The sequence below is a fragment of the Diadema antillarum genome, unplaced genomic scaffold, assembly GCF_040938485.1.
Source record: "Diadema antillarum isolate AM-2024a unplaced genomic scaffold, OU_Dant_1.0 scf00000100, whole genome shotgun sequence".
In the NCBI taxonomy this organism is placed as follows: Eukaryota; Metazoa; Echinodermata; class Echinoidea; order Diadematoida; family Diadematidae; genus Diadema; species Diadema antillarum.
The window spans coordinates 69730-97063 of record NW_027270989.1 but is presented as its reverse complement, the minus strand read 5'-3'; the positions used below and the strand labels follow the sequence as shown (position 1 = coordinate 97063).

Genomic DNA, 27334 nt, shown 5'->3' with positions numbered 1-27334 from the left:
TCTTTAGCGTTTTGGTAGACCCGAGATGTCCACCAAAAATTCCGGAGTGAAGTTCCTGTAAAACTTCATGTACCATAGATTTCGGCAAAACTAGTCTATCTCTAGTAGTCCTACTATCTTCCGATTCCCATTTCCGGAAAAGAACTCCATTACACATATGCAACTGTCCCCAATGACCTAACAACACTTTGGTCCTAAACGAGAGAGGAGACATTTCCTCCTTTGTCGGCTTAATTCCGCGTTCTAAAGCCTCTATGACTGGCCTTAGACTTGGATCATCTAGTTGAGCCTTCCTTATCTCAACAAAACTACCATCATCCGACAACTGAATAACACAAGTTCGACCAAAGTTTAGTTCGTTAGTTTCAAGTTCACAGTCAGTTTCTCTACCACATTGTGTACAAGGTCGTCTTGAAAGTGCGTCTGCATTGGCGTGGCTGCGACCAGCCCTATGAACTATCTCAATGTCATACTCCGATATAACCTCAAGCCATCGGGCTAGTTGGCCCTCAGGTTGTTTGAAGTTGGTGAGCCATCGCAAGGCTCCGTGGTCAGTTCTCACTTTGACATGTCTACCGTAAAGGTACTGTTTGAAATGCTTCAAGTAAGTGACTACTGCTAGTAATTCCCTACGCGTGACGCAGTAGTTACGTTCGGCTTTACTCAGGACTTTGCTTCCGTAAGCGATAACCCGTTCTTGTCCATCCAAGACTACAGAAAGTACCCCACCGATACCGTCTTTACTCGCATCAGTGTCAAGGATCAATTCTCCTTCTAAAGTAGGGTACGCAAGGATGGGAGTAGTTGTTAGTCTATTCTTCAGTTCATCGAATGCGTTTTGACAAGCGGGACTCCATTCGAACCGCCCGGCACGTTTCTTTTCGGTTAACTGGTGAAGAGCTTTCGCAATAGAGGCGAAGTCCTTAACAAAGCGTCTGTAATACGAGGCTAGCCCAAGAAAACTTCTAACTTCTTTGACGTTTGTTGGTGTTGGCCAGTTTTTGATTGCCTCGGTTTTCTCTGTCTGAGTCGATATTCCTAGGTTCGATACTTCGTGCCCAAGGTAAGACACCTTAGTTTTGAACAAGTGACACTTCTTTGGTTTTAGTTTCAGGTTTGCTTGTCTCAATCTCTGAAACACTTGTTTCAGTCTCGCGAGTTCCTCTGGTACTGAACTACCGAAAACGATTACATCATCTAAGTACACTAAGAGGGTTTCCCAGTGGAGTCCTCTCAAGACTTTGTCCATTAGTCGTTCAAAAGTGGCAGGGGCGTTACATAACCCGAAAGGCATGACGTTCCAAGCATAGAGCCCACCATCGGCTAAGAAAGCTGATTTCTGTTTTGCATCATCATCGAGCCCTACCTGCCAATAGCCGCTGGCTAAGTCTAAGGTTGAAAACCAAGAAGCGCCTGATAAGGCATCAAGTGTTTCGTCAATGCGTGGTAACGGATAAGCATCTTTGATAGTGGCAGCATTGAGTTGCCGATAGTCCACGCAAAATCTCTGCGTGCCGTCTTTCTTACGTACAAGAACTATGTTTGATGACCAGGGACTATCTGCTGTTTCTATTGCCCTTTGTCCAAAAGTTCTGATACTTGTCGTTTGATCTCAGTCCTTTGACCGAATGGATGCTTCCTAGGTCTTTGTCTAATGGGATGTTGTCTTTCCGTGTCAATGCTGTGTTTGACAAGATTGGTTCTGCCAATATCATTCTCTCCTTGCGAGAAAACATCGTGAAATTCAGTTAACAGATTTGCTACATCCTTGTGATACTGGTGAGGAAGTTCCTCAGTGCTTCTTTCTAATAGATCTCGCAAGTGTTCTGGTACTTCATCAGAGTTTGCTACTACAGAGTTTGGAGTGGTCTCAATGTCATTCTCATCAACTACTGTTATCGTTCCCAAGTAAGTTCCTTTCTTGATTACTTTGTTTGAAGGTGAGGGATTGAAGATTCTCATTGGGACAGTTTCATTCCCTGTTCTGACCAAAGTACGAGCTACGATCAGTCCTGACTTTGTTAGATGGTTCTGAGCATCGCCTACTTCCACAATTCCAAACTTATTCGGCCTGAGTTTGTCTTTGACGGTTCCCTTGATAAGAACCTCATGTCCCGCTGGGACGGTAACAGTCTCTGTTGTACTAATGCGACAGAAAAGTAATCCATCACACTCTCTTTCGCATTCAATGCTTCCCCATTTAGTCGAGAGCTCAAAAGTGCTAAAGTCTAACTTAGCTCCCATTCTACACAAGTTGTCAAGACCCAAAATACCATCATTGCTAATGTCAGCGACTAGCAATCTAGAAATTCCACAAGTAGGGCCTATCTTCAATTCGAGTGTCACTACACCATCGAGGGGAAGAGGAGAGTTATCTGCTAACTTAGCATTTCTATTTGGTTTCTGCAGCATAGGCCTGTCATTCAATGGGATATTCTCATATACCTGTCTAGAAATGTAGGAGTCCGAGGCTCCAGTGTCTACAAGAAATTTGTATTCTCTATCATGAATACATACTCTAACAAACAAACCATCACAATTTGCAGTATTGGGGGAAGAGTGAGTTTTCGGGGTTTCATTGTCTCTTTGTTTTGGTTGGCGGGCCGATTCTACTTTGTGATTGGCCGCGCCGTGGCCCTCGTGGGCGGCCCAAATTGGTTTGACTGACGAATTTGTTCAGAGTTTCCCATGTGATCGTGTCCAGGTCGGTAGTTAGTTTGCACTTGCTGTCTCAAATCAGACTGTTTCTTGAAACAATTCCTCTCAATGTGACCTGGTTTGTTACAGTAGTAGTACACAACGGTTGTAGCCTGTTGGTTCTGATTAGGTCTATCATTTCTGTCACCGTTGTGCTGAGACATTGCGTGTCTAACCGCTTTTTCTACCGCTTGATCAATTGTTCTCTGCAAGTCTTTCTGACATTTTTGCTCTCCATCTACGGCTCTGTTGTGCGTGGTCTTTTTCCACGAACGCTGAGTCTCAGTCAAGAGAAATGTCTCAGTTGTTATGGCTGCCTCGATCATGTTGTCCAAAGTCTTAGGTTTTGCGTGGAAAATCCCCGTTCGGATCTCCGGATTCTCGATAGCATCAGTGAAGTGGATCTTAGCTAGACGGTCAATTCCGTCCGAGTCAAAGTCTGGATAGGCCTTTGTAGTTAGTTCCCTAATAGCTCGTCCAAGTTCTTGGAAAGATTCGTTTGCTCGTCTCTTACGAGCACGAAGTTCAAGCAGGTAACTTTCAGCTTGTTTGGAGGACGAGAATCTCATCGACAGTTGGGATTTCAAGTCAAAGTATGTCCACTTGGTTGCTCTACGTTCGTTCAATAACCTAAGGGCAGGTCCCCTAAGACTAGCAGACATATATCTGACAGCTTCTTCGTCAGTCCAGTTGTTAATTGTTCGGCAAGATTCAAAGTGTGACTCATAGTCAGCCCAGTCCGCGCTACCATCATATTTATCAGGCATAATGTGGGGGCGAGTGGAAAGACCATGTCCAGTTCGCGGTTCATTGTTAGTTGCGTGGTCTGTAATGCTGGTTGGTTGGACAGTGTGAGTGCCAGTGTGAGTGACTTGTTCTACAGTCTCAGCCATTGGCTGATGTGTGGTAGCACTCAAGTTCTCAACTGGTTGTTGTGTGTGTTGGTCCTTGTCAAAGTTCAACACTACTTCACTATCTAATGAAGATATGTCAGTTAGTTCTTCAGTAGAAGAGTTTGAACCAGCACGTTTACGCCTACTTCGTTTGTTCGTATGTTTGGTCAGAGTCATCATTTGTTCCATCAATTTCGTCAGTCTGGAAAGAATTCGAGTTTGCATGCCATGTCTCTTAGACTTAGATTTAGTCAATTTCCTAGACGCTTGTGTGGTTTCTGTGTCGGAAGAAGACTCACTAGACTCATTCTCTCTTTTGGGATATTCTGTCAATTGTTCTGTTATTTCATCTCCTTGTCCCTCCATGTTGGATATATTTCCGAATTATCCCACTCCTGACACAAAAAATTTGTGTGGCGGGCTTTAGATGGCTTTTTAAAAGGTCGTTGTTGTGTTGTGTGTATCGCCCTTTTAGTTGTTTGTTGTTTGATCTTCGTCGAGAACGCACTGTCGCCACTACCACAGAATATAATATGACCGAGAGTTATTAGTGTAGATGTTGTGTGTTTTCCAGAAAGATTGATCAACTCCGTGGGCGAGGTGTTAAGCCCAAATGTCCGAGCGGTAAAAACATATACAGAGTAAATCGACCCTTCGGAAACTAATAGACTCGGTGGGGATGAGTTCTTTGGTCAAAGTATATGACCGAGGAGGGAAGATGGAATATTAAAGGAGAGGAATATATGTGTAGTGTGTGTGTGTGTGTGTGTGTGTATGTGTAGTGTTTGTATGTAGTAGATGTGTAGTAGTAGTAGATGTGTATGGGTTGTGTGGTGTGTGAAAATAGAAACTAAGTCAAGTGAGTCGTACACAGAAACAAAGAAAGACACAAGGTTGTAGTACTCAGATTTCAGGTTCAACAAAAACAAAAATCAAAGTTTAATCTTTCATTTACAACATTTCAAAATCGCCACTGTTACATACTCATTTATTAATGCATGCCTAAGCCAATTCGTAAATTCTAATACCGAACCATGCATACACTTCGTTTGATTGTACGTGTGAATAAGTTCTTCTATTTCCCCTTAGTTTCTGACTCGCCAGAATCCCTAACATGACATCTCATGAAACTAATACAAAGCATGTCTCTAACTCTTTTTGAATTTGCCGAAATATCCCAAAATATAAGTTGAATTTATACATGGGGACATAAGGGGGGGGGGGGTGTAGTTGAGATGTAGAGGAGTGAGCAGATGCTCGATACTTGGAGTAGAACTCCAAGAGTCTCCTCTACATAAGGGGAGGGGGAGGGAGAAAGAAAGTAGTGTGTTGAGGAGTGAGCAGAGAGTAGCTCGTTACCTGGAGCAGGACTCCGGGAGTCTCCTCACGATCTTAAAGGGAAGCAGTCCTGAGATTTTCACTGTACTGATAATTAAGAAGAGTAAAAAATATAAACTTTCACCAATTTATACGCTTGGACATCAAAAATTGTCTCCGTACGCGATTTTTGAAAAATAATTCCTGCAAGCGATCGTGAAAGAGCCGGCAAAAAGATGCTACGTAGTGCATGCCCTACTCACCAAGTTGACAGCCGTGCCTCTAAAAACCAATTTAAGTGTTCAAATGATTAGTTGCAATTTTATCATATAATGTGAAAGTTTGTGGTTTTATAATTTCAAACAAAATATTTCAAGCTTAGATATATATAATTTACGAAAAATTAATATTGTAAACATAAATTTATATGTATTTTTAAACCAAATATACCATGAACTTGACATCAAATAGGCACGGTCGTTTTCTAGCTTCCGTCCGTGTTGCATACTTCTTAGCGTAGAAACCACTCTCGCGCGCAAATCCTTACCATACCAATGTATACATACACAGTACACTCGACTCCGTCCAGTCGATTTTGGCATTCAAACCGAAGATAACCTGTGCATGAGAGAGTCGAATTCTTCAAAGAAAATATTGTTTGTATCTCAATATTTCTGTAAGTAGTCAGATAATCGCCTTTCCTCGAAAAAAAAAATATGACGTGAGCCGGGAAGGGTAAACACAGGGGGTCGTAGCCGTAGGGATATGATTTCGCTCCACTTTGCCGTGCATGTCCAGTCGGCACTGGCAGCAGCTAGCTCAGTGGCACTGTACTGCAGTCCAACCCCGGCTGCAGGCCCAGGGTAAATTAAACATAGCTAGCCACTTTCCTTACCTCTCTACGCTTTTTTCCCTCGGTTCTCTTCGAAGTCGATGCTCGAGGTGTTTCTGTTTTATAACTCATGTGAGCAAATGGTCAGGATTGCATCTGGTTTCAGGAGTTTTCTCGGTTTATAACCGAGGGCCACAGCCTGCCGGTCCACGTAAAAACATCGCTTCACAAATTGTCCACGCACAGGTAGGTCACAACACGATTTCGAGATTTTGTAGGCCCTAAGTTTCTTATGTTCGGCATCGTTGTACCGATATTTCCCAGCCATACAGCTCACCTTTCACGATACTTTTGTTGGTCTGGGACGGAAAAAAGGATTTTCCTGGGAAATTTTCTGCACGATTCGAGCAAAACTACTGATGTAAGATAGCCTGACCAGACGACGCTGAATGCGGTCGCCCCTGTAGTGTACTAGCAGGCCTGTGTAAAATCGTTTCTACCTACAAATATGTACACTCTGTACGTACTATAGAACATGCATGAGCGGCGACAGGTACGGCTGCAGCTGCGCTTGAGACTGGAAAAGTGCGAAGGGCAAACCGCGTACGGGATGCGTACGCGTATCTACCGTAGATCTATCATCTAGTTGTACCGTCCACACGTGCGAATATAATACACAATACATACACACACACACAAACACACACACACACACACACACACAACGTAGAAACAATGTCAAATACGAGTCGGAGTAGCCACCGACGTCTTCATGCATCCGGGTAAACTAGGGAGCGTACGGATAACGAGCAGAACACGGCTGGAAAGAGTTGTGCATCGACGACGTATGACTCTCCGCCAAGACTTGCTCATTAGCATATTCACCATGCAGAGTCACACTTTTTCAACCAAAATGTACGAGCTTATTTGGTGATTTTAAAGTTTGTTTTTGGCGAAAGTAGTTCATTGGAGGTACCAACAACAACATATTTTTTTAAATTTCGTGAGGACTGTGTCCCTTTAAAATTTCTCCTGCTTATATACTCTTAATGCGGACGTCACGGGAAACACTACGCGGAGGTAGCTATGGTGAGCGCTAAGCGCTGAACTTGTACACTCCGTAGATTTTGTACTAGTTTGACGTCGCAAATCTCTTATTATCTCGACAACTATCACTTTCCATAACAAAAAAAATCTGCATCTTTATAAATTGTGAGTTATTTACTAAATGACCAGATACATATAACAAACCAAATTTCTCTAATATTGACCAGAATCGACAAAATAACAGTAATTTTCACACACGGAGGATCCAAATCACACGCTGACGTGGCTACGTCATCACAGCGATGCGAAGCCAAAGCTCGCATCCAAACTTGCATCAATTTGCGAGTTAGCTTCCGAAGAATAATAAAATTCACTTCTATCACCAAAAGCTAGTTCATATATCAGTAATTGCAACTTATTTTTCTCAGATATGGTGAATTTAGGAAATTTGGATATGAATTAAAATAATGGGCCAAAATATCGATGATAACGTACGAGGGAAGGTCTACAACCCTGAATGAACACTACGCGGTACGCGCATCTATCGGCAATGTTTTGGATCCTTCGTAAGAACTTAACATCGTCTTCAAACTCCATATTCCTTCATATTTCCGTCAACATGGGGTAAGTTACCACTCAAATATTCGCTACACATGCTAAATCCTTCAATTATTAAAATATTCCTGGCCGTCAGTTCATAACAAAACGGGATTCCGGGCATTCTTCAATGCCTTAAAGAATGTATGAAGTTGCTGAATGCAATGTGCATTGACCGTTTCTATACTTATAACACGTATCCAAGCAAAACAAATTCAGCTAAGGATATGTCAACTATAGGTCATGAATGCCGTAAACTTCGATATTGGAATACCGACCAATGATTAAATTTCAGATTTCTATTCTCGGATCAGTTATGCTATGAGTTATATGCTTGTCGTGACTAAAGCAACTCTAATGATTTCTATGACAATTCACAGCCAAAGCATAAACTTCTAGCGACTTTTACAATTCATCTTACATTTTGAAGCAGTGAGAGAAGAGAAGAGGTGGAGAGTGAAGAAAAGAAAATAGACATAGCAACAGGCGGAAGGATATAGAGTGAGAGGATAGGTGAAAAGATAGAATAAGGCACTGCTTCGTAACTGATAAAAGAAATGTAAGAAAAGACATTTTTATACGAGAAAGTTACTAATAGAGGACCGTAACGAGGTTGGCTCGTTACAATATTTTCAAGCTCGCTCGCTTTACTCGCTCGCATTTAATCGTTATGCCATTCTCCTAACGTTGCTGCTAGTAATTGCCAGCAGTTGAGCCCGATGCGCCTCCCATTTTCCAAAGCGAAAAACATAGCTACAAACGGCAGTTTTTGGACTCTAGAATGTCACAATTTTCAAGCTCGCTCGCTTCGCTCGCTCGCATTGAATCGTTATGCCATTCTCCTAATGTTGCTGCCAGTAATTGCCAGCAGTTGCGCCCGGTGCGCCCCCTTAATTTCAAAAGCGAAAGATACAGCCACAAACGGCAGTTTGGGGACTGTAAAATGTCAAAATTTTCAAGCTCGCTCGCATTTTATTGTTATGCAATTCTCCTGATGTTGCTGACAGTGCTTGTCGTTTCACACCGTCATTCCATAATCCATGTAAGGAAAACTTACAATGTTGCTCAATGACTGCGTTGTTGAATGTATCACATTCCGTAATGCATTGTGGTCCCATTATTTAAAGTTTGCAGACTGACTCGCGCACGCACAAGCATACACACCCTCAAAATTACTCTTCCACAAGATGCCCCCCCCCCCATGTCTCGACCCACGGTACGCCATTGTACACACACACACACACACACACACACACACATATATATATATATATATATATATATATATATATGTGTGTGTGTGTGTGTGTGTGTGTGTGTATGTATGTGTACGTGTACATTGTGTAACAATATGTATGGTCTATCGTGAGCCCCCTCCAATATTTGCCCCCCCCCCCCCCCCCAATCCAAAACTGCTTCCGGCGCGCCTGGGGACAGGTACATTGTTTTGTATAATTACAAAAATTGAACTAGGTTGATGTTTACATGGAATGTTGTGTGGGGACCTTGAGCAAGCACAGCTTGTTAAACAAGGTCCCCTCATAAAAGAAATAATATTTATTACTAGTAGGCCTACAAGCAGATGAGTGGAAATGATATACAGTGTATTGCAAAATACTTAGTAAATAAAGGGCTGAAGTGGGAAACAAAAAAAAAAACAAGAGTGAGGTGGGGAAGGAAGAGAGGAAAAGAAGTAAAAACGGAGAGAGTAGTGACATACAGTTCAAGTAGGCGTAAAACAAACATATTGGTCATTAATTAAAGGCCATACAGTGTATTATCATCAATCAACATCAACATGCAATGAGATGGGGGGGGGGGGGGTATCTTTGCTTGAATACAGATAAACTGGGGGCAGACTTAACGTCAATTGGAAAATTGTTCCAAAGCTTAGGACCAGAATATATAACAGTGTTTTGTGCAAAAGGTGGTGCTTGTACGAGGTATATGGAATAAGGTTTGCTGACGAGTAGAGTAATTATGAACATGACTGTTCTTCTTATATAAAACAGAAAGTCCAGTGTGTGTGGATGTGTTTGTGTTTAAATGCGTTGGTGATACTTTTTGGGTGACTAGAAAAATGAAACATAATTTTTACATGAACAGTCATACTTATTCGAAATTGCGTGCATATCAATTTGTATGATTTTGCAATAAATTTGAGAGTGAATCATTCGCATAAGACATGATGTAATTGTCTGCTATCAGGCGTATCTACTACTACAAGTGTAGCCTAAAATCTATGGCGACATTCTTTTTTAAGTTAACTTTTCTGAGGGAAAACAAAATAAAGAAACTTGGATACTCGTCTGTAGATACCTTCCTACTCACGCCTGAAGACATACACTGTAATGAGACTTGATATGCAAAACTATGATGGATAGAATAGAGAATGTGATGCAAAATAGGAAAACATAATCACTTCACACACAAAGAATAAAAAGAAGAAGAAGAAGAAGAAGAGGAAGATAAACGCTTCTTTTGAAATAGTGACCATAGGACCTATGTACTGATTAGTTGGAGGCAATGAGCTTATTATGAGTAGGTAATGAAAATCGTAGCGAGAGCAGTGGTAGAGTGAATATGGCTCAGGGTTTGTTCTCCTAACGGGAGGTTTAGGATTCGAATCCTACCTGGTGCGAACTTCAATACTTTGCCAACAATGTCCCTCTGTTGACACAAGTAAAAATCAATGGATTATACCCGGCAATGCTGGGGTATAGTAATAACCCGGACTAGCCTCCTGGATGTGATCAGTGCTAACACTGACGATGCTTCCTCTGATATGACTTAATACTTTTGCTGAAGAACATAAGCTCCTAATCATTATTCTTGACTGGGACAGAAAACAGAGACAATTTATGAAATAACCTAGGAAGCCTTTGTTTCATTTTGTGGGTTGAAATTCCACATTCATTTTCTTGGGGTAGGGATTAGGTTGGGTATAGTGTGTCGAACATCAACCAACGTATAATGAGGTTGTAATTATTCAATTGGTGACCCACATACAATAAATAACATTATCTTTTAGTGATGGTGAATTCTGTAATCTCATTGGTCAATCAACCACTGAATATATCCCGTATTCCGTGATATGACGTCATGATCCTGTATTACACGGCCAGCTGCGCTGTACCAAAGACGCTTATAGGAAAGTGCGCGCTAATCCTGTACAAAACAAATGGACAGCGCGCGGTCCTCAAGCGTATTGCGCACATAACCTGAGACCACTAGACGCTTGATAAACAACAGCAACTTATCTGGCTACTGCACTGCAGTATCTTATGGCGGTGTACGTGTACAGTATGCGCGCATAGCATGTATGCAGTAATCAGCTCGCTCGCGAGACGTAGGCCTATAAAGTCAACATGGTCATGGCTGACAGCCGGCGATTTCAACATCATTCACGAGAGGAAATCAGCGAGAAGAAGGTTAGCACTTACACTAAAAGATAAAATCGTTACCCCCCTGCTTGTTCTTACGAAATACGGGAAATATCTACGGTCTGGTGCCATATTCCATTCGGCCTTCGGCCTCATGGAATATGGCACCAGACCGTAGATATTTGCCCGTATTTCGTGAACAAGCAGGGGATAACTAATATTATCATTTATAAAATGGGTTCAAGAATGTAGCCAATTGGAAGCGCTGAAATGAGTCACGTGTGCGTGCATTATTTTCTTCTGGTAAGCACTAAGAAGAGTCTCTCTTCCACCTCCCTGGCTTGACGTACGTCACAATGTTTTACACTAGCAGTGCGCACTCAATCAGTTGTTACAAGTGCGTCACGCGCTACTATACGCGCTGTCAATCCTGTAAACAACTTCTAGTTCGGGCCGCGGGCTGCCACAACAGCCTTTCTTGTGCATAACAGTACGTGGGGTACGTATACTCTTATACGCACGTACAGTACTTATAGTGTGCGGGATTTCCGAGTGCGACGTGCGTAAATGTTTGGGACGAACATCTTCGGACATCTTGACTTTTGAGCGAGTGCTACATGTAGCTGACTGGTATTGACCCACAAAGGTACGTGAATAATGCTGTTAGTTTTCGACCCATTTTATAAAACTAATGATGCACAGGATTATTTCGTGGCGTTAGTGAAGGTGCGGCTCACTCTCGAGTATTGACAACGGTTGCAAACATGCACTCGGCTGCGCCTCGTGCATGTCGCACCATTGTCAATACTCTCGAGCGCGCCGCACCTTCACTAACACACTCTATCCTGTGCATCATTAGTATACTATAGGACGTTTTAGCGGCGCATTAAAAACGCGTATTGTAGTCCGCGCAATTTTTACCGTTCAATATGAACGAAACGCATAGGCCAACGTATCAATTCTCCATAGGCTACCGTTGTTACTTGCCGTTCAAGATCACACCATATTCAATTCTGTCTCATCTATCGCGCGAGCGCTTGCTGAATGCGCAAAGGCTTGCTACTAGTGCGCGTCATTTTGTTACAATTCACAAGCGCGCAGACATCTTGCTAGTTGTTTGTTACATACGGAGTTTTAGGAGCTTCCCCTTTTCAGTGCTGGGATGTGACTGCCGAGTCAACTTCCAAGACGAGTAAAAGCCGGGTAATTTTGTGCAGTTTATGCTTGCTCTGCTTGATTGTATAGATGATAATAATTATATTGGATGGCCTTGATTCATGGAATACCAGGGAATATTGCACTCGTTAGGGTCAATATTGCACTCATCTTCGATTCGTGCAATATTGGCCCTAACTCGTGCAATATTTATATAATATTGGATGGCCTTGAGATTGATACAAGGAAATATTGGACGAGCTATGCACAAATATTGGACGAGTCGAAGACGAGTCCAATATTTTGCTTAGCGAGTCCAATATTTCCTTGTATTAATCGAAAATAGGACATTCAATATCATCATTATTATCCTACAGAGGATTTTAGCAAAGAATGTTTTCACTTTGGCCTACCCTTTCTGTCTCCGACTCCGAGTGCTGTTCCTACTGTGTAGTGATCCTGACATGGGGTATGGTACATGTACACTCTTCAGTGCAAGTTAATCCACTTCAGTCTCTGATAAAACAGTGATCTGTGTATCCAACTAAGGTAGCCGTCATGCTACTGTTAGACCGAGATCTAGCTAATTTAGCCCAGAATTAGATGTATTTCTATCCGAGATCTGAGAAACAATTCACGTCACATCTACAGTAGATCGTGAAAGATCGAATAGGCTACCACTACCACAACTATAGTCCTATACTGTGCTGTATATAACGTACTTGTACACACGTACGTACATGTACAGTAACTGTAATGCGGCATATCGCGCATGCAAATGCAAGCGCAGCGGCGGCGGCCGGCTACATTGATCGCGCGCGGGCTATCTAGCAGTAGCGCTGAGCATGCAGAGCTGCAGATCAATCGTCGCCTTGCGCCTGCATGCACAAAAAATGCAACTTGTTTTCATCAAACCTAAATTTAACTTCCTGTTATGAAAGTGATATTTTGAAAAATTGTGTGAAAAACAATTTCAACTAATTGATATATGAAATTTGTTTGTATAAACACAGAATTTTAGAAGAAACGATATTCTAGTTAATTCGTGATTGACCAATCACAGACGTTTTTACTTCTTATTTCAGGTCATCTCGTATATATCTCTACCAATCACGGTGCAGTTTACAAAAACTTTGGGGAATCCCCCTCTTGCCGTCCAATATTTTAAATATTGGTCGCCTCGGCAAAAAATATTGGTCGAGTTCAACAAACTTTTTAAGTGGGTTGGAGGTTATGAGGTGCGTCGACAAAATAACACTTGTATTTGGGCTCTAAAATCCTCTGTATGGATAATAATCCTTGGTATCCCATCCATAGCCATCCAATATAATATAAATATTATGTATCAGGAATATCAAATAAGAATATGTACCCTTCTTGAATTGCATGGTTTAAATTCAGTTTGATTTCCATTTCGCTTGACACTTTCGTCGTGTTAAATTTCCACGTCAGAAGTGATTTTTTATTCATTTATTTATTTTTTTTTAGTTTGTCGCTTGGCCAGTAATGGGTATGGCCATCTGGCGAGCTAGTCTTATGCAGTAAATAATTCCTTGGATGGAGCTAAAACACTGATCTCTATCATGGGTCGGGAGCACCTCAAAAAAGAGATTCAGTGAGCTAATAATCATCTGGCACTCAATGACCACAAAGTCGTCGTAGAGGGAGCGATTCCCCGGTGGCTCAAGCTCACATTGCATGACGTTTTGACACATGTCAAAGAACAAAACAAACAAAACTCCAAACAGAAAGGAGGTTAAAAACAAGGACAGTAAAGGGGATAGACACGACAAAGGTGATAGACTAATATGAAAGGAGGAAACACGTGCAATGATGGAGAAAGGGAGAGAAACGAGTTATTGAAATGAGGAAAAAAAAGATAGAAAACACAGAAAAATAACACGTCCAGCAATTAAAAGAACAATTCATTTTGTTTCGAGACTCTTTATACATGAAGAATAGAATATCATCATAAATAATTTTACATATTGTTACCATATAGAATTAGTGAGTGAATTAAAAGGATACAATAGGACAATAAGACGTAAACGGTAGAGCAGATCGGAGAGAACAAAGGGAAGGGTGTCGAGGAGGAAAGCGAATAAAAAAAAAGTAAAGTAAAAAATAGGAGAATGGAAGCCATAGATAGAAAGAAGGAAAGAGAAGATAGAGAGATGGAGCAGGGAATAAGGGGGGGGGGGTAAGGATAGCAAACAGGATGTTGGAAGTATTTTTTGTTCATCACACTGCATCACTTATCATGTTTAAAGGTACAGTTTACTTTTGGGGGCAGTGATTTAAAAAATGTTCAAGATAAAACATCCTACCATATAATCTTTTTTTTTTCAATAAAGCTTAAAATATAAGGAGATGTCAGTGTTTTTCTCAATAAGCCATAACTGTAGACGGATTAGTCTGGAAGCATTCTTATTATAACTATTGTTCACATTTTGTGTGTTTAACAATACTTAACATCAATTATCCAGATTTAAATTTTTACAGTGGTTGTTTCTGTCCCTAACTCACATTTTAGAACTATTTTAAAGCACTAATGCTGGGTTTTTGTTTCATCTGCAAATAATAAATTATGCCTTTAAGTCCCTACGTACTTTGGTTTTACGATGCAGAATGCGCAATATTATCGCCATCAGATATATCCGTTGAGGTTCTTTTAATGTGTTCAGGTGTCTTGTAATGAAGAGTTACCGACAAAAATGTGCGCGGCAACACTCTGAACAGTCTCGTGTGAAATCATGCACTGAACATTAAATATATAAACCTGAAACCTGAAACGACCTTGTTTGAGCAGTATACTATCAACAAATTGAGAATATAAATAGGCATATTATTTTGTTTTAGGGAGATCTATACGATTATAGTTTAACAGGGTTATTGAATGTATGCGTACTTCAATATTCGGAATCACACAAACTTTTGCATTTATTAACAGTTGCTGCTACGTACATAGGACTAACAAGCGTCAGGAACAAAGTTTTCCTCAGGCAGTCAGGGCACGGGGAAGATCTGAATACGTCACAAATCAGAACCCTCATTGCAATCACTGAACAATTTTAAAAGCCCTGCAATAGGATAGCTTTAAGTTTTAATGAATATTTAGTGAATAGCAAAACTGAGTCGATTTTCTTCTTCTTCTTCTTCTTCTTCTTCTTCTTCTTCTTCTTCTTCTTCTTCTCACAGAGTCGGTGTATGGGAACGGCTTTATCGTAGCATTGTATTCACACTGATGTTTGATACTTCTTTTACATCAAAAGTCACTGTAAATCATTTTGTTAGTAATGCGTTATTATCTACACAATCCTTATAATCATGCATGCCTTGTCGTTATTGATAATCTTTGACGCAAGCCCATTACATTAATCCTATATAGCACTTTAAACAGGTTGCAGTCTGGTTACTAACAGGTGTAAACATAGACAAGTCTTTAGAAAAGGTGAATGCAGCTTGTTATACTGGACAGTTTTGAAGAGGTGATGTATTTTAGCAAGATGGGAAGCCTGTGAGTGTGGAAGATCGTCTGGCCATGGTTCCCAGGCTGCGCGATTCGATCTTGTGGGATGGGAAGTGTTTGTTTTTTTAATGTTTGATGAACCTTTGTAAAAGGGTGACCAGTGTAGCATAATCTGAGATGAGATATCAATACGCGTGCCGTCTAATGCGCTTTATAATCTTGATTATGACTGGAATTCTTTCGTCACTCATCAAGTCAATGTGAGGAAATAGTTTGGTCTTTCATTTAAAGGGATGGTATAGTTTTGGTTGAGATGGGCTTCAGGTTTCCAACCCTTCTTTGTTAGATACAGAGAAATCTCTTATGAATGAAGAGTATACATGTATTATTTCAAGAGGAATTCAAAGTTTATTTCATGAAAATTGTTTTGAAATGACTGAGATATCTAAAGCAAAGCGACCCTAATAAAAAGTAGGGCACACCTATATTAGGATCGCTTTGTTTTACTTTGTTTTGGATATCTCGGCCATTCCAAAACCAATTTTCATCAAATAAACTTTCAATTCCTTTTATAGAATAGCATGCTCTTGAACATTCTATTGAGTGGTTTCTAAGTATCTCACAAATATAGTTAAAAGCTGAATCCCCCACCATTATTATACCATCCCTTCAAGTCATACTTATTTCATGCTTCAAGAAACGAAAAAGGAAGTGTCGCCACGGTGGCAAACGGAACACTTTTATAACTCAATTCTACCACTGGATGCGGTACCCCTGTGAGAGATACCTGAAATCATGGACCTAAGATGGACACTATCGTATCGTTAATTCATTCATGCACCCGTTCATCTCCAAAGCGCCACAAAGACATTAGCATGCTTCACCGTTTGATCCCATGATCGTCACCGCCAGCAAGCCGATAGAAAAGAACAAGACGGAGATCCGAGAAATCTAAACCTATACATATATGCGCAGAAGAAAATAACTCACAAAAATCAAGTAAAGTGAATGTGCAGTTGTGGTGTATGTTAGGAAATCATACCTAAAACAATTTCACTTGGGAGAAGCAGGCAGTTTTTAAAAGAAAGCTAACATTTTGGCAGAATGGTTGTAATTTGTGATCTCAATATCAAATTTTCACATTTCTCCAGCTTATTCCAGAGCAAAAGGGGACGGTAATGGTAGATAACAGATATATATTGCCATTAGGCGAGGTCTAATGCGTGTGCGAAAATGTGCGAATCAGCAATTACCCATCTTTTGACACAAAACTTGTAATGATCTCAGGTTTGCTGCTCCTCATCATCTGTATTTATTCAAAGACTTTTCCGTCTGAAAAAAGGCACATCAGCCAAACAAGACTGAAATGAGGGAAAAGATTCTTTTGTTAGTGACGATACATGATCACACAATCGTTATGGTCCAGACACCGGCCTGAATGTACTCATAAAGATGCACATAATCAGGTGTCGGGGACGATCATTGATCAACTTTAGAAATGATTGATTGATTGATTGATTTTATTTTCCGTATAAAAACAACAACGGCTGGATGGCCCATATTCAGCGATGCCAACATGGCATCGCTGGTCTTCCATGGGGTCCAGAACATGGAAGTAGTACAAATACAATGTGACATTATGAAATGCATAACTCTTGTAAAAATGTACATATTTGAAATACAGTATTCATAAATTGAGAGAAAGAAAACAACAACAACAACATCGAATGGCGAATAGCAAAAGAGAAGGATACAAATGAAAGGGAGTGGAAAAATAATAAATCATAACTTTCAATAACCTGTACTAATTCAAATAATTCTGTAATAACTCTTTTTCATCAACAAAAAGAAAAAAAGTTAAATCAACGGGGCAGCGACCTTGAACATACTTATTTTAGATTTAAAGAAAGACTGCAGTGAAGCAGTGTGTGCCAGGTATGTGCCCATACAGGGCGCCATCTCATGAAGATACGCAGCAGAGGAGCCGTGAATTTATCCTTAACAATTACAACCAGCACGCTTGAAGCTAATTGGTTCTTTCCTCAGCAGTGACAATTTCATTATCACTATTATTAATATTGATAGAATATCAACTATTACTCTTATTAGTTACATTTATCCTAATTGGGGTCTGCTGTTATAATACTTAATCATGATCATAATTTGCTATTGGTATGTTACGATTGTTGTGAAATGTGTATGTAACAGGGTCTTAGCCATTATTTTTCTTGTATATGCCTACAAATCATTGTCATGATTGTGGAGGAGAGGAGTAGTAGTGGATCCTCTCTCTCTCCTTCTCTTTTCTCTTTCTCTCTGTCTATCTCTCTTTTCTTCTCTTTCTCTTCCTACTGGTTATAGGTAAGTCTGGGAACTAATGGAATATAATACCTGACTGAGATCCTTGCCGCGATATTGCATGTTCAATCAGCATTGTGCGAGTGAGCGCGGGGCACACACACACACACACACACACACACACACACACATATAAACTGTGTGTGGTATAAGAGCATTACGGACACCATGGTTTAGACGTCACATTCTAATCCGCTAAACAAGCTTTAAAAAAAAAAATCAGTTTGACCTTTGTGGAAAAAAAAACACACTACACACACACACAACAGGAAACAAAATCAGAACGGAAAACCCACACGCCATCGTGGTATCCTCAATTCTTTCAATTATTATCTTTAAACGGTGCGCTGTTATGGAAGTTTAATTTGCACAAAATAATCCCGATCATGATTATGAATAGACAGAACACTTTTATATATTAATTGACGAACAATTTTCCTTTTGTCTTTCTCTCTCTCTCTCTCTATCTGAGTAGCTTAAAGAGTACCGAGAACCGTAGAACGCAAACGATGAAGAAGAAGACAAGAGGAAGAAGAGGGGGAGGGGTGGACATGGTAGAGTTGGAGGAAACTTGTACAGCTGTATTACGGAGCGAGAATAAGGAAGCAGGGTGTGTATAGGTTAGTGGAGGAGGAGTGAAAATTCGATTCCTCTGGGCGACAGACACTAACCCGCCCTGCGCCCTTCCAACTTCCACAGTCTCCGGTCATCGGAGTGACAACCGGGTTCTCCGCACACTGCACTGAGCACTGGCAGTGACTGGTACCTAAGCTCTGCCACATTTTCCTTCTTCGTTGAGGATCCAACCAAGATCAGACAATGGACTTTTCTTATCGACACTCTTGCTGTATACATGCACCTCTTTAGACATCTGGATGGTACTCCGTAGCTGAACCAGCATCAACTTCGGAGGAGAAACACGACTCGGCATTACCATTTCTCGTCATCTGATATACAGGCCTTTTAAGAGGAGGAAAAAGGTGAGTTCACTGCACATTGTATGCGTTTCACCAACTTGAGATGACCAATGACTAACTTTGGCGAGGTATACCGGATCAGAGTTAGGTATGAGACTGATGGCAGTATCGTCCATAACGTTGCGATGCCAAAGTGCACCATTACAGCTCATTATATAATTTCCCTCTTCTTACTGATCTTTTTGGCAATAGTTTAATACTTTTCACTTTCATATCATAGGACCTGGATATATTTATGCTTCTTCAGTGTTTTCATGCTTGTGTTGTTTTTTTTTATTAACATCAATATTTGCATCAACGTCAATGTTGCGTTTTCCCGTTTTCTAGTATATTTCTTTTAAAAGTGATGATAAAGATGCTGACAATGATAGTAACCATAGTGACGATGATGACATCTCACATCTAACCATAAATGTCACTATCGCAATTACAATGTATCATTCTCTTTAAGTAATTGTCATCATTATCCTTATTATATTCATCACTGATGAAGTTTTCTATTCTGAAATTGTAACTTTGTCTTTTATTACAAATATGTTTATATATGATATATATATATATATATATATATATATATATATATATATATATAGCAATAATAATGTCACAACGGAGAAATGCATTAAATGCCAATCTTGATTTTAATGAATAATCCGAATTTTCGAGGATCCTTCCTCTTCATCATGGGATGCGTTGTGACATTATTATTGCTATTTCTAGTACTGCCAATACGCGATGCAACTACAATATATATATATATATATATATATATATATATATATATATATCTGTAACTGTAACCGTCCTTTTCTACTCATCATCTTCATTATGATTGTATTCCTTTGACTATTCAGGAAAATGGAATAAAAAATGATCTGACGGAATTTGGTACAATGTATTGTAATATAATATGAATGCAAAAGGCTGTCGTCAAATAAGTAAAACGTTTGAAGATACAACAGCCATGAAAACACACACACACACACACACACACACACGTATAAAGCATACATTTGATTTAATTTGATTTGATTTGATTTGATTTGATTTGATTTATTCCCAAAATACATATACATACATTATGCACAAACATGCACAGTATAGTTTGAACATGGAATATGTAATTATACATTTTGTGTGGATCGTCATATTAAGTTATAAAAAGCTTGACTGGGACGTCCAGTACATGTGTACAGGGATAACTTACACATAATTATGTATATAAACATCATTCAACATTAACATTATGTATGTGTACTTATAAAAAATGACAACTTTATCTTGCGTCACATTGCGATGATAACAAAAAACTATTTTAGGAACAAGAGAGTAGGATGTGTGCCTGGATGAGTGTGATGAGTGCTGGTGCAGGTGAACGTGCTCAGTAAAGCGAGTGGTACGAGGTGTCTTTTTCATTGATAAATAAACTTAAATGTGTGGAGTGAATAATGGTTTATTGTTAAGAGTCCCAAGGAGAGTAACCAGAGGCATAAATACCTGAGAGCATTTCGTGGTTATGATAATCAGAATCAACCAATCGCCATTATTTGACATGATGTACTTTTTCATGTTTGCTCTGAAAAGAAGAAAATGATGATAATTATATTTACATGAAATATTTGTTCGGGCAGGGAATTCCATATATCTGGTCCATGGTGTCGGATAGATCTAAACGGGCGAGCTTGGAATCACTTAAAGGGCTGTTTAAATGAAATTCATTCATTTGTGATAGCGAGTATGAAATAAGAATGTACACTACAATTTGGGAAGAATGTGTCATAAAAGACAGGGTAATTTGTTGATGTACTTGAACATAAAACTAGCAGATTGGTAGGTGTGAAGATCGTTTACTTTCAGGGTTTTGAAGTGTTTGAATAAAGAATTAGTATGAGCTTGATAGGCAGAATGTGCACAAATTCGGATGTCTTTTCTCTGTTGATGAAATAACAAATCAATTTCAGATGTATTACAGATACCCCATACAATATTACAGTAATTGATATTCGGTAGAAAAAAATAATCATATGATAGTGAAAAAACAAACAAACAGAAAACACACATTGTTATCCAAAATAACTTTCAACCTATAAAGAATGCAAGTCGCTTTTGAAAACGAGGTACTTTATTTTTTAAACGTGTGCTTTTTGTGAACGTTTTCATTCCAGCGTTTTCATTGTTGCGAAGTTAATACTGATAATCTCAAATATCAGACAGCGATTCATGTCACTTCACTGGCAAACATCAATGTTAGGAAAGTTTTCATAACCTGAATACAAATCAATAAGACTTCTCTCATCTCATCTCAACATAACAATATAATACTGTTCTCTATATAGCACTCAGCTAATAAGAATAAGGGGTGGGTGGGTTGGGGTTGTGTGTGGGGGGGGGAGGAGGGATCATGCTCTGTTTCACCATCTTCAGGTGACATTCTCCAGATTAATAATTTCGAAAGAGTAACAAATTCAACCTTGCTGTCCCTCCGATAGACCTGTCAAAGAACGTGCATCGCTCAATGACCTCCACGCCTATGTGAACGAGACTGATATTGATATATTCGTGTCCTAGATAGGTGTCCACGTTTATGTACATATTCATATGTTTTCATGTCCACCAGTGAGAAAATTGGGGAAATTGATAGGTTGGCTTGTAGTTGTTGTTGGTAGTGTGTTATTTTTCTCTTCAGTTTGCTCTGAAGGTTAACGAATTTGTTTTGTTACTTTAGAGTTATCGATCAGTTATTTAGAAAGTCACAAAACACTGCGTCGAAAGCTGACATGCTGGAGTGGTCGCGAAACGCCACCGCTTTTGAAATGCGTGGGCACAAATTTATTATCTGTGTAAAAAAATAAAAAAAATTAACTTCACACATACAGGCCTAATCATATACAACACAAACAAACACACACAATCACACCCCACCACACACACACACACACACACACACACCCACATTTTTAATTTTTTTAATGATATCCTTTATTTAAATTTCATTCGATATCAGGCCAATGTTAACGATGAAGTTATAATATGGACAAAGATAAGCAGCAGATAAGAACACACATACACACAAACAAACAAACACAAGCGCACATACACACACACACACACACACACACACACACACAATCAAGCAAACAAATCTTAGTACTTTCAGAGAAGCAAACATAAAAACTGATTTTCATTGCGTTTTGGCATAATGCCGTTATTGTCATATATTATTGACGTGAAATCGCAGCAATACCAGTATAAGGGCATATTGATATCATCGCATTATATACCCGTTGTAGATTCCACACAAATTGCAAAAAAAAAAAAAAGTTATATACTCCATACATATAAGATGACAAAATAGAGAAGTAACGCATTTTTAAGTCCAACCAATTAATACCAAATTTTGACGCATGCATAAATCTTTAGGGTAGACAGCCATGAAGAATGATGATAAAAACACGATGTTTGGGTCATAAATCATGCAAAAATCATTCTAAATGTACATGATACTCGAGAACATGTTTCATATCCCTTTCACTCAAATAGATACCAGTGAATGGATGGAGAAAGGCTAAATTGCGTGAACATAATATAAAAACACACACGCACATACACACACACATACACACACACACACATACACACACAGAGGCAAAGGTAATGATGCGTTTGTGCAATCAATAAATCTTTTGAGAGTCTTCAAAAAGGCAGAATTAGCTCCTGCGTTTGTGGGCTGCAGCAGCTTGTTAATTTATGATCTGTTATTTGGCGCCATGTGGGCGAGAGGCGGGGAAAATCATAAACAATTTGATTTGATGGTGCGGTCTACTTGAGCCCCAAACTGTGTCTTTTCATCGCAGCTTTGCATTAACGAGAGAGACATCTACATGGTTTTTTTAAGGGACGGAGAGAAAGCAGTCGCATATACAGAACCTGACGATGACTTTATGGGTGTAATTATCATGATAGCACGAAAATCACGATGGTCAATTTTTTTTTTCTTTCTACTCCGTTCTAATAATGGCACCACAACATTTGGCATCAATAAATGTATTTTTAAATGCGAGCAAAAGAAGAATAACAACACAATATCAATCCTCTGTGCTGTGATGGGGCTTCAGGTTTCTAAAGTTTTTCAGTTTTTTATGATGACGGTGTTTTGAAATAATGAGAAACCTCCTGATGAGAAGTAAAAGAGTATATAATTCTAAGAGGAATTCAAAGATTATTTGAAGAAAATATGTTTTGAAACGGCTGAGATATCCAAAACAAAGCGATCCTAATAAAACGTGGGACCCAACTTTTATTAGAGTTGTTTGTTTTACTGTGCTTTTGAATTAGGATCAGCCATTTCAAAACCGATTGTCATCAGATAAACTTTGAATTGTTTTAAATTGCATGCTGTTTAACATTTCATAAAGTGGTTTCTAAGTATCTCGCAAAAAGATAAAAGTTTAATTCTCACCTCAACCAATGTATTATCCCTTTAACCGTAATAACCGTGTAACAAACACAATAATAGAGACAAACACTATACGAGCATGGTGTGTAAATCGATTCTATTCAGTCAATTCGTAAATACGTGACACTTTGAATATTTCATAATTCCGTTGATATCAATAGCTAAAGTTTAAGTAGTATAACATGTAGACTTATTAACACAAGATGATAGCTAGAAACACTACACAACACCTTGATCATATAGTTATCCGACGTTCTAACAAGGAAACAAAAATAGAAAAGAAAGATTTCGAGTGAAAATACCAAATGCTTTTATTCTTCATATAGAGGGTTTTAATAGTCACATAGTGCTTGAAGTAATCTGCCACAAAATGACACCATGCAAAAAGGAACATGGAGCCAGTATCTAACAATGAAAATGTCTGCAAACAAGCACAAAAGAAAATAAATCATTTTTTCCCTTTTTTAACACACATATATTCTCGCAAAATGGGCACATGATAGTTTGCTCAATGCATACATACACACACGCACACACACACACACACACACACACACACACACACACACAAAAGAAATACATACATGCATGACATACCGTAATGCATTTGATATATAGAGAACGAATTCAACCTAATAAAGAAGGACGCTATAGTCTTGTACGAAGTCTGCTAGTGTGAGTGATGCTCCATCTGTCCATGTACCATAGAGTTTGTTGTCTGTTCACTTGCCCGAGCACGATGGCCCCGCCTCCATCTGCCGTGCTTAATCTTATAGTAGCGCTTTAATTAAAGGCAGTCAAGGCACAACATGTATGTACCTCTTTTTTGTTGTTGTAATTCTCCCATGACCAGCAGTTCGATTTCCCCTTATTTACGTCTTGACCTCAAAACAGCATGCCTGAGACTGTGCATTGATTGAGCAGATTGAAAAACAACAACAACGACAGCATTATTTGTTTTTTTTTTTTCAGATCGTTTGAAGCTGTTGGACAGATATATGGGAAACCGCTCTTAAATTTTTATATTGATAATTTCCATTAGATATCTCACTATTTATACCTGAATATGGAATTTAGACGTGGAATTGCTTTACTTGAACATGAAGTTTGTACTCTAGTCACCAAACTAATACACTTGCTTGGGCATAACTTCTAGCAAAATGAAAAACCACATTCAAAAATACGTTGTGCAGACACACACGCCTAAAAAAGCAGCTTGAACAGAATACTGACCTACAGCAATTGTATCTAGTGTGGCAAGCATAGCCCCATGTTGTTAAAATTAAATTTTGGACTTATCGTCCCTGAATGTCTTTGTTTAGCTTTTTGTTTGGTTTGTTAGTTTGTTTGAAAGGAATGCGTAGGATAATCTATCACGTGTTGTGCTCTCAACTACAATAAGTAAAATTACAAAATGCTTCATACTATTAATTATCATAGCAATGATTTTTTTTTCGTGAATTGCGCGACCTCCCAATTCGTTGAGATACTTTCATACGGCATACTATACATACGTACATTATATTACGCCGTTAAAATATATCATATTGCAATATCCAATACTGACAATGCATAACATTTTACTTGTTTGGATTACTATATGGAGCCTTGAAAGGGTCCGGCAGTTTTTCGTTTCATTTTATTTATTGTGTCTGCATGGTACAAATTAACAAATCACTTGAGAAAACATTCCAATTACCATGGCTAACTTTGTACATGATAAAAAAGGTTTAATTTTAAGTGATACCCTGGGGCTTTAAACATTGCCGAAAGAGCCTGTTGGGGTCCGTCGAAAATGACAACTGCAGAATGACAAAAGCAAGCCAGGAAATACCTAGGACGCGACGCACTAAATAGGAAAAGGAAGAAAAAAATGAAAAATGAAACAACAGGGAGGGGTCAGAGACCTGGAAACGTCCGTCTGAATGTAAGTCTATGATGCAGACTGTACACAGAAGCGATGAAAAATCGCTGGGAGTGTGCATGACAGAAAGAACATATGTTTTAAGAGTTTGAATACTATGTATGTATATATATTATTATTATTACTATTATTTATAGTGCGCTTTTCCCACAAGGCCCAAAGCGCTTACAATCAATTAAAAAAATGACGACAGTATAATTGGAAATATATATATATATATATATATATATATATATATATATATATATATATATATATATTATATTATATTATATATATATTCTATATATAAAACATACGTACATACATATACATACAATAATTATGTAAAATCACGCAGTATAACTTGTTTATGTTATAGCCATTGCTTCAAATTGCTTCAAAATAACATAACTCTCTGTTTTTCTTAGTTAGAAACATAATTTTTCTGCATGCATCCTCACCCGCATCGTAAACACAGCCACTGATATGATAAACGTGACTTTTGCACATTGTGTATAGTGATGGTACTGTTTCAAGATCTTCATACTTAGAGCTGGAGATGATATTCCAATCGTTTAAGGGACTCTCCTCACAAAAGCTTGCAACTGGAACTGATTACGGTGCTTTTACTCTCCGTTTTGGTTTTACAAGATAATTAGAAAATATGAAAGCATATAGGGACTATACACTTTGACACATTCTGTTTCGTTACATGATACCAGATATAAATGAACAGATGTGGTAATCATCATCTGTCGAGTACTAGCAATAGAAGTAGGTAGTTTAGCGAATCGAGCGGAGAGGAGATTCCTCCTTTAATGCTCTCTCAAATTGTTTGCCTATTTATTCCTGCGTGTCTTTCACTCATCCCTCATACCCCAGTCGGATCTCTCTGGTAGCGTGTATACCGCCAGCTGTTCTCCCCCTCCAATTCAAACCTGGCATTCCCTGGAATACCAGTCATCGAGGAAGATGTACGTTTGTCCTTACCTCGTCCTCGGAGTCGCTCAGCTGTTCGTCTTGAGCGTGCTGTTCTTCGTTGTGATGGCTGAAATGTGGCAGGGTAAGTAGCATCATTCATTCATTTTCATTTTCACTTTCCATTTCCACAAACCCTACATTTGTATTACTGTCAAAATAATCATGTAATGTAACACAGTATCATAAAGAATGCATCTTGTTTCATTGACTGAAAACGAAAATTAGGGCTGCTGAAAAGCAAACTATAAATGCTCTCCCCTCATGTACTTACGGTACATTACTACAGTACATTATAAAAGAAAAACAATTTACAAAATCAGTAAGCGTAAAGTTAATCAACCAGTGCAGAAATACACTTGTCATTATACCAGTGACAATGAGTGATAATATGACGCACACACACACACACACACACACACACACACACATTCACATGGGCGAAGAATGAAAGCAAACAACAAAAGAAAGTCACAGTGAAGAACAATGATGGAAAGAAAGCTAATTTTAGAATTAAGAGAGAAAGGGGGTAGACCGAATGCACGGCACGTCAGTATATTCTCGATGCAGGGCGAAAAAGGAACAATTCCGAGCATATAAGCTAGTCGTGGGATATATATAAATGAATGAAAAAAATCTTTTAAATTCATACAAAATGATTCAAAACTAGGAGAACCTTTTATATTTTATCAAGGGAATTCCATGATTTAGTGCCACTATCATGACTATGAATAAACTTTGATTTAGTGAAGAGAGTTCGAGTAAGGTGCAAACGTACGTTATATTCATCTGTACAATGGGTGGGGTATTTGTAAATGCTTTTTCAAAAACTAAATTAAGTGAATTATTATGTAAGCTATACAAAAAAAAAATTGGCCCAAGTGATGATAATGATACAAATACCTGACTTTCTACTCTAAAAAAAGATAATGCGTCAGTATAAGAACATTCCGAAGCTGTACATATTACACAAAGTGCCCTTTTTGTTAATGGAGCTAGAGTTGTAGCTCCATGTTAGTATGCATATAATGCTCTCTTTTCTTCTTTCTCTCTCGCTCTCTCTGTAGGAGTGTATGTGCGTGTGTGTATGTGTGTTTGTGTGTGTGTGTGTGTGTATGTGTGTGCCTGTCTGTGTAAGTTTGTGTGTGTGTGTTTTTACGAGACTCAATTCCGTAGTCTCCTCTCACCTCATAAAACCCAGTGTTCCGACGTGGAGGACCGAAACATGAGAATATTAATTTGATATAAGCCGCCCGTAGCGTTATATGA

General features: G+C 39.0%; 1 protein-coding gene across 1 annotated transcript in view; it reads left to right on the top strand.

Moving 5' to 3' along the window:
* Positions 1–3488: 3488 nt before the first annotated feature.
* Positions 3489–27334, top strand: part of LOC139718817 (uncharacterized) — a 53576-nt gene continuing 29730 nt past the window's right edge. The window contains exons 1-2 of the mRNA XM_071630281.1: positions 3489–3560; positions 25970–26150. Of these exons, the coding sequence (XP_071486382.1) occupies positions 3489–3560; positions 25970–26150 (253 nt within the window). The remainder of the gene's footprint in view (positions 3561–25969; positions 26151–27334) is intronic.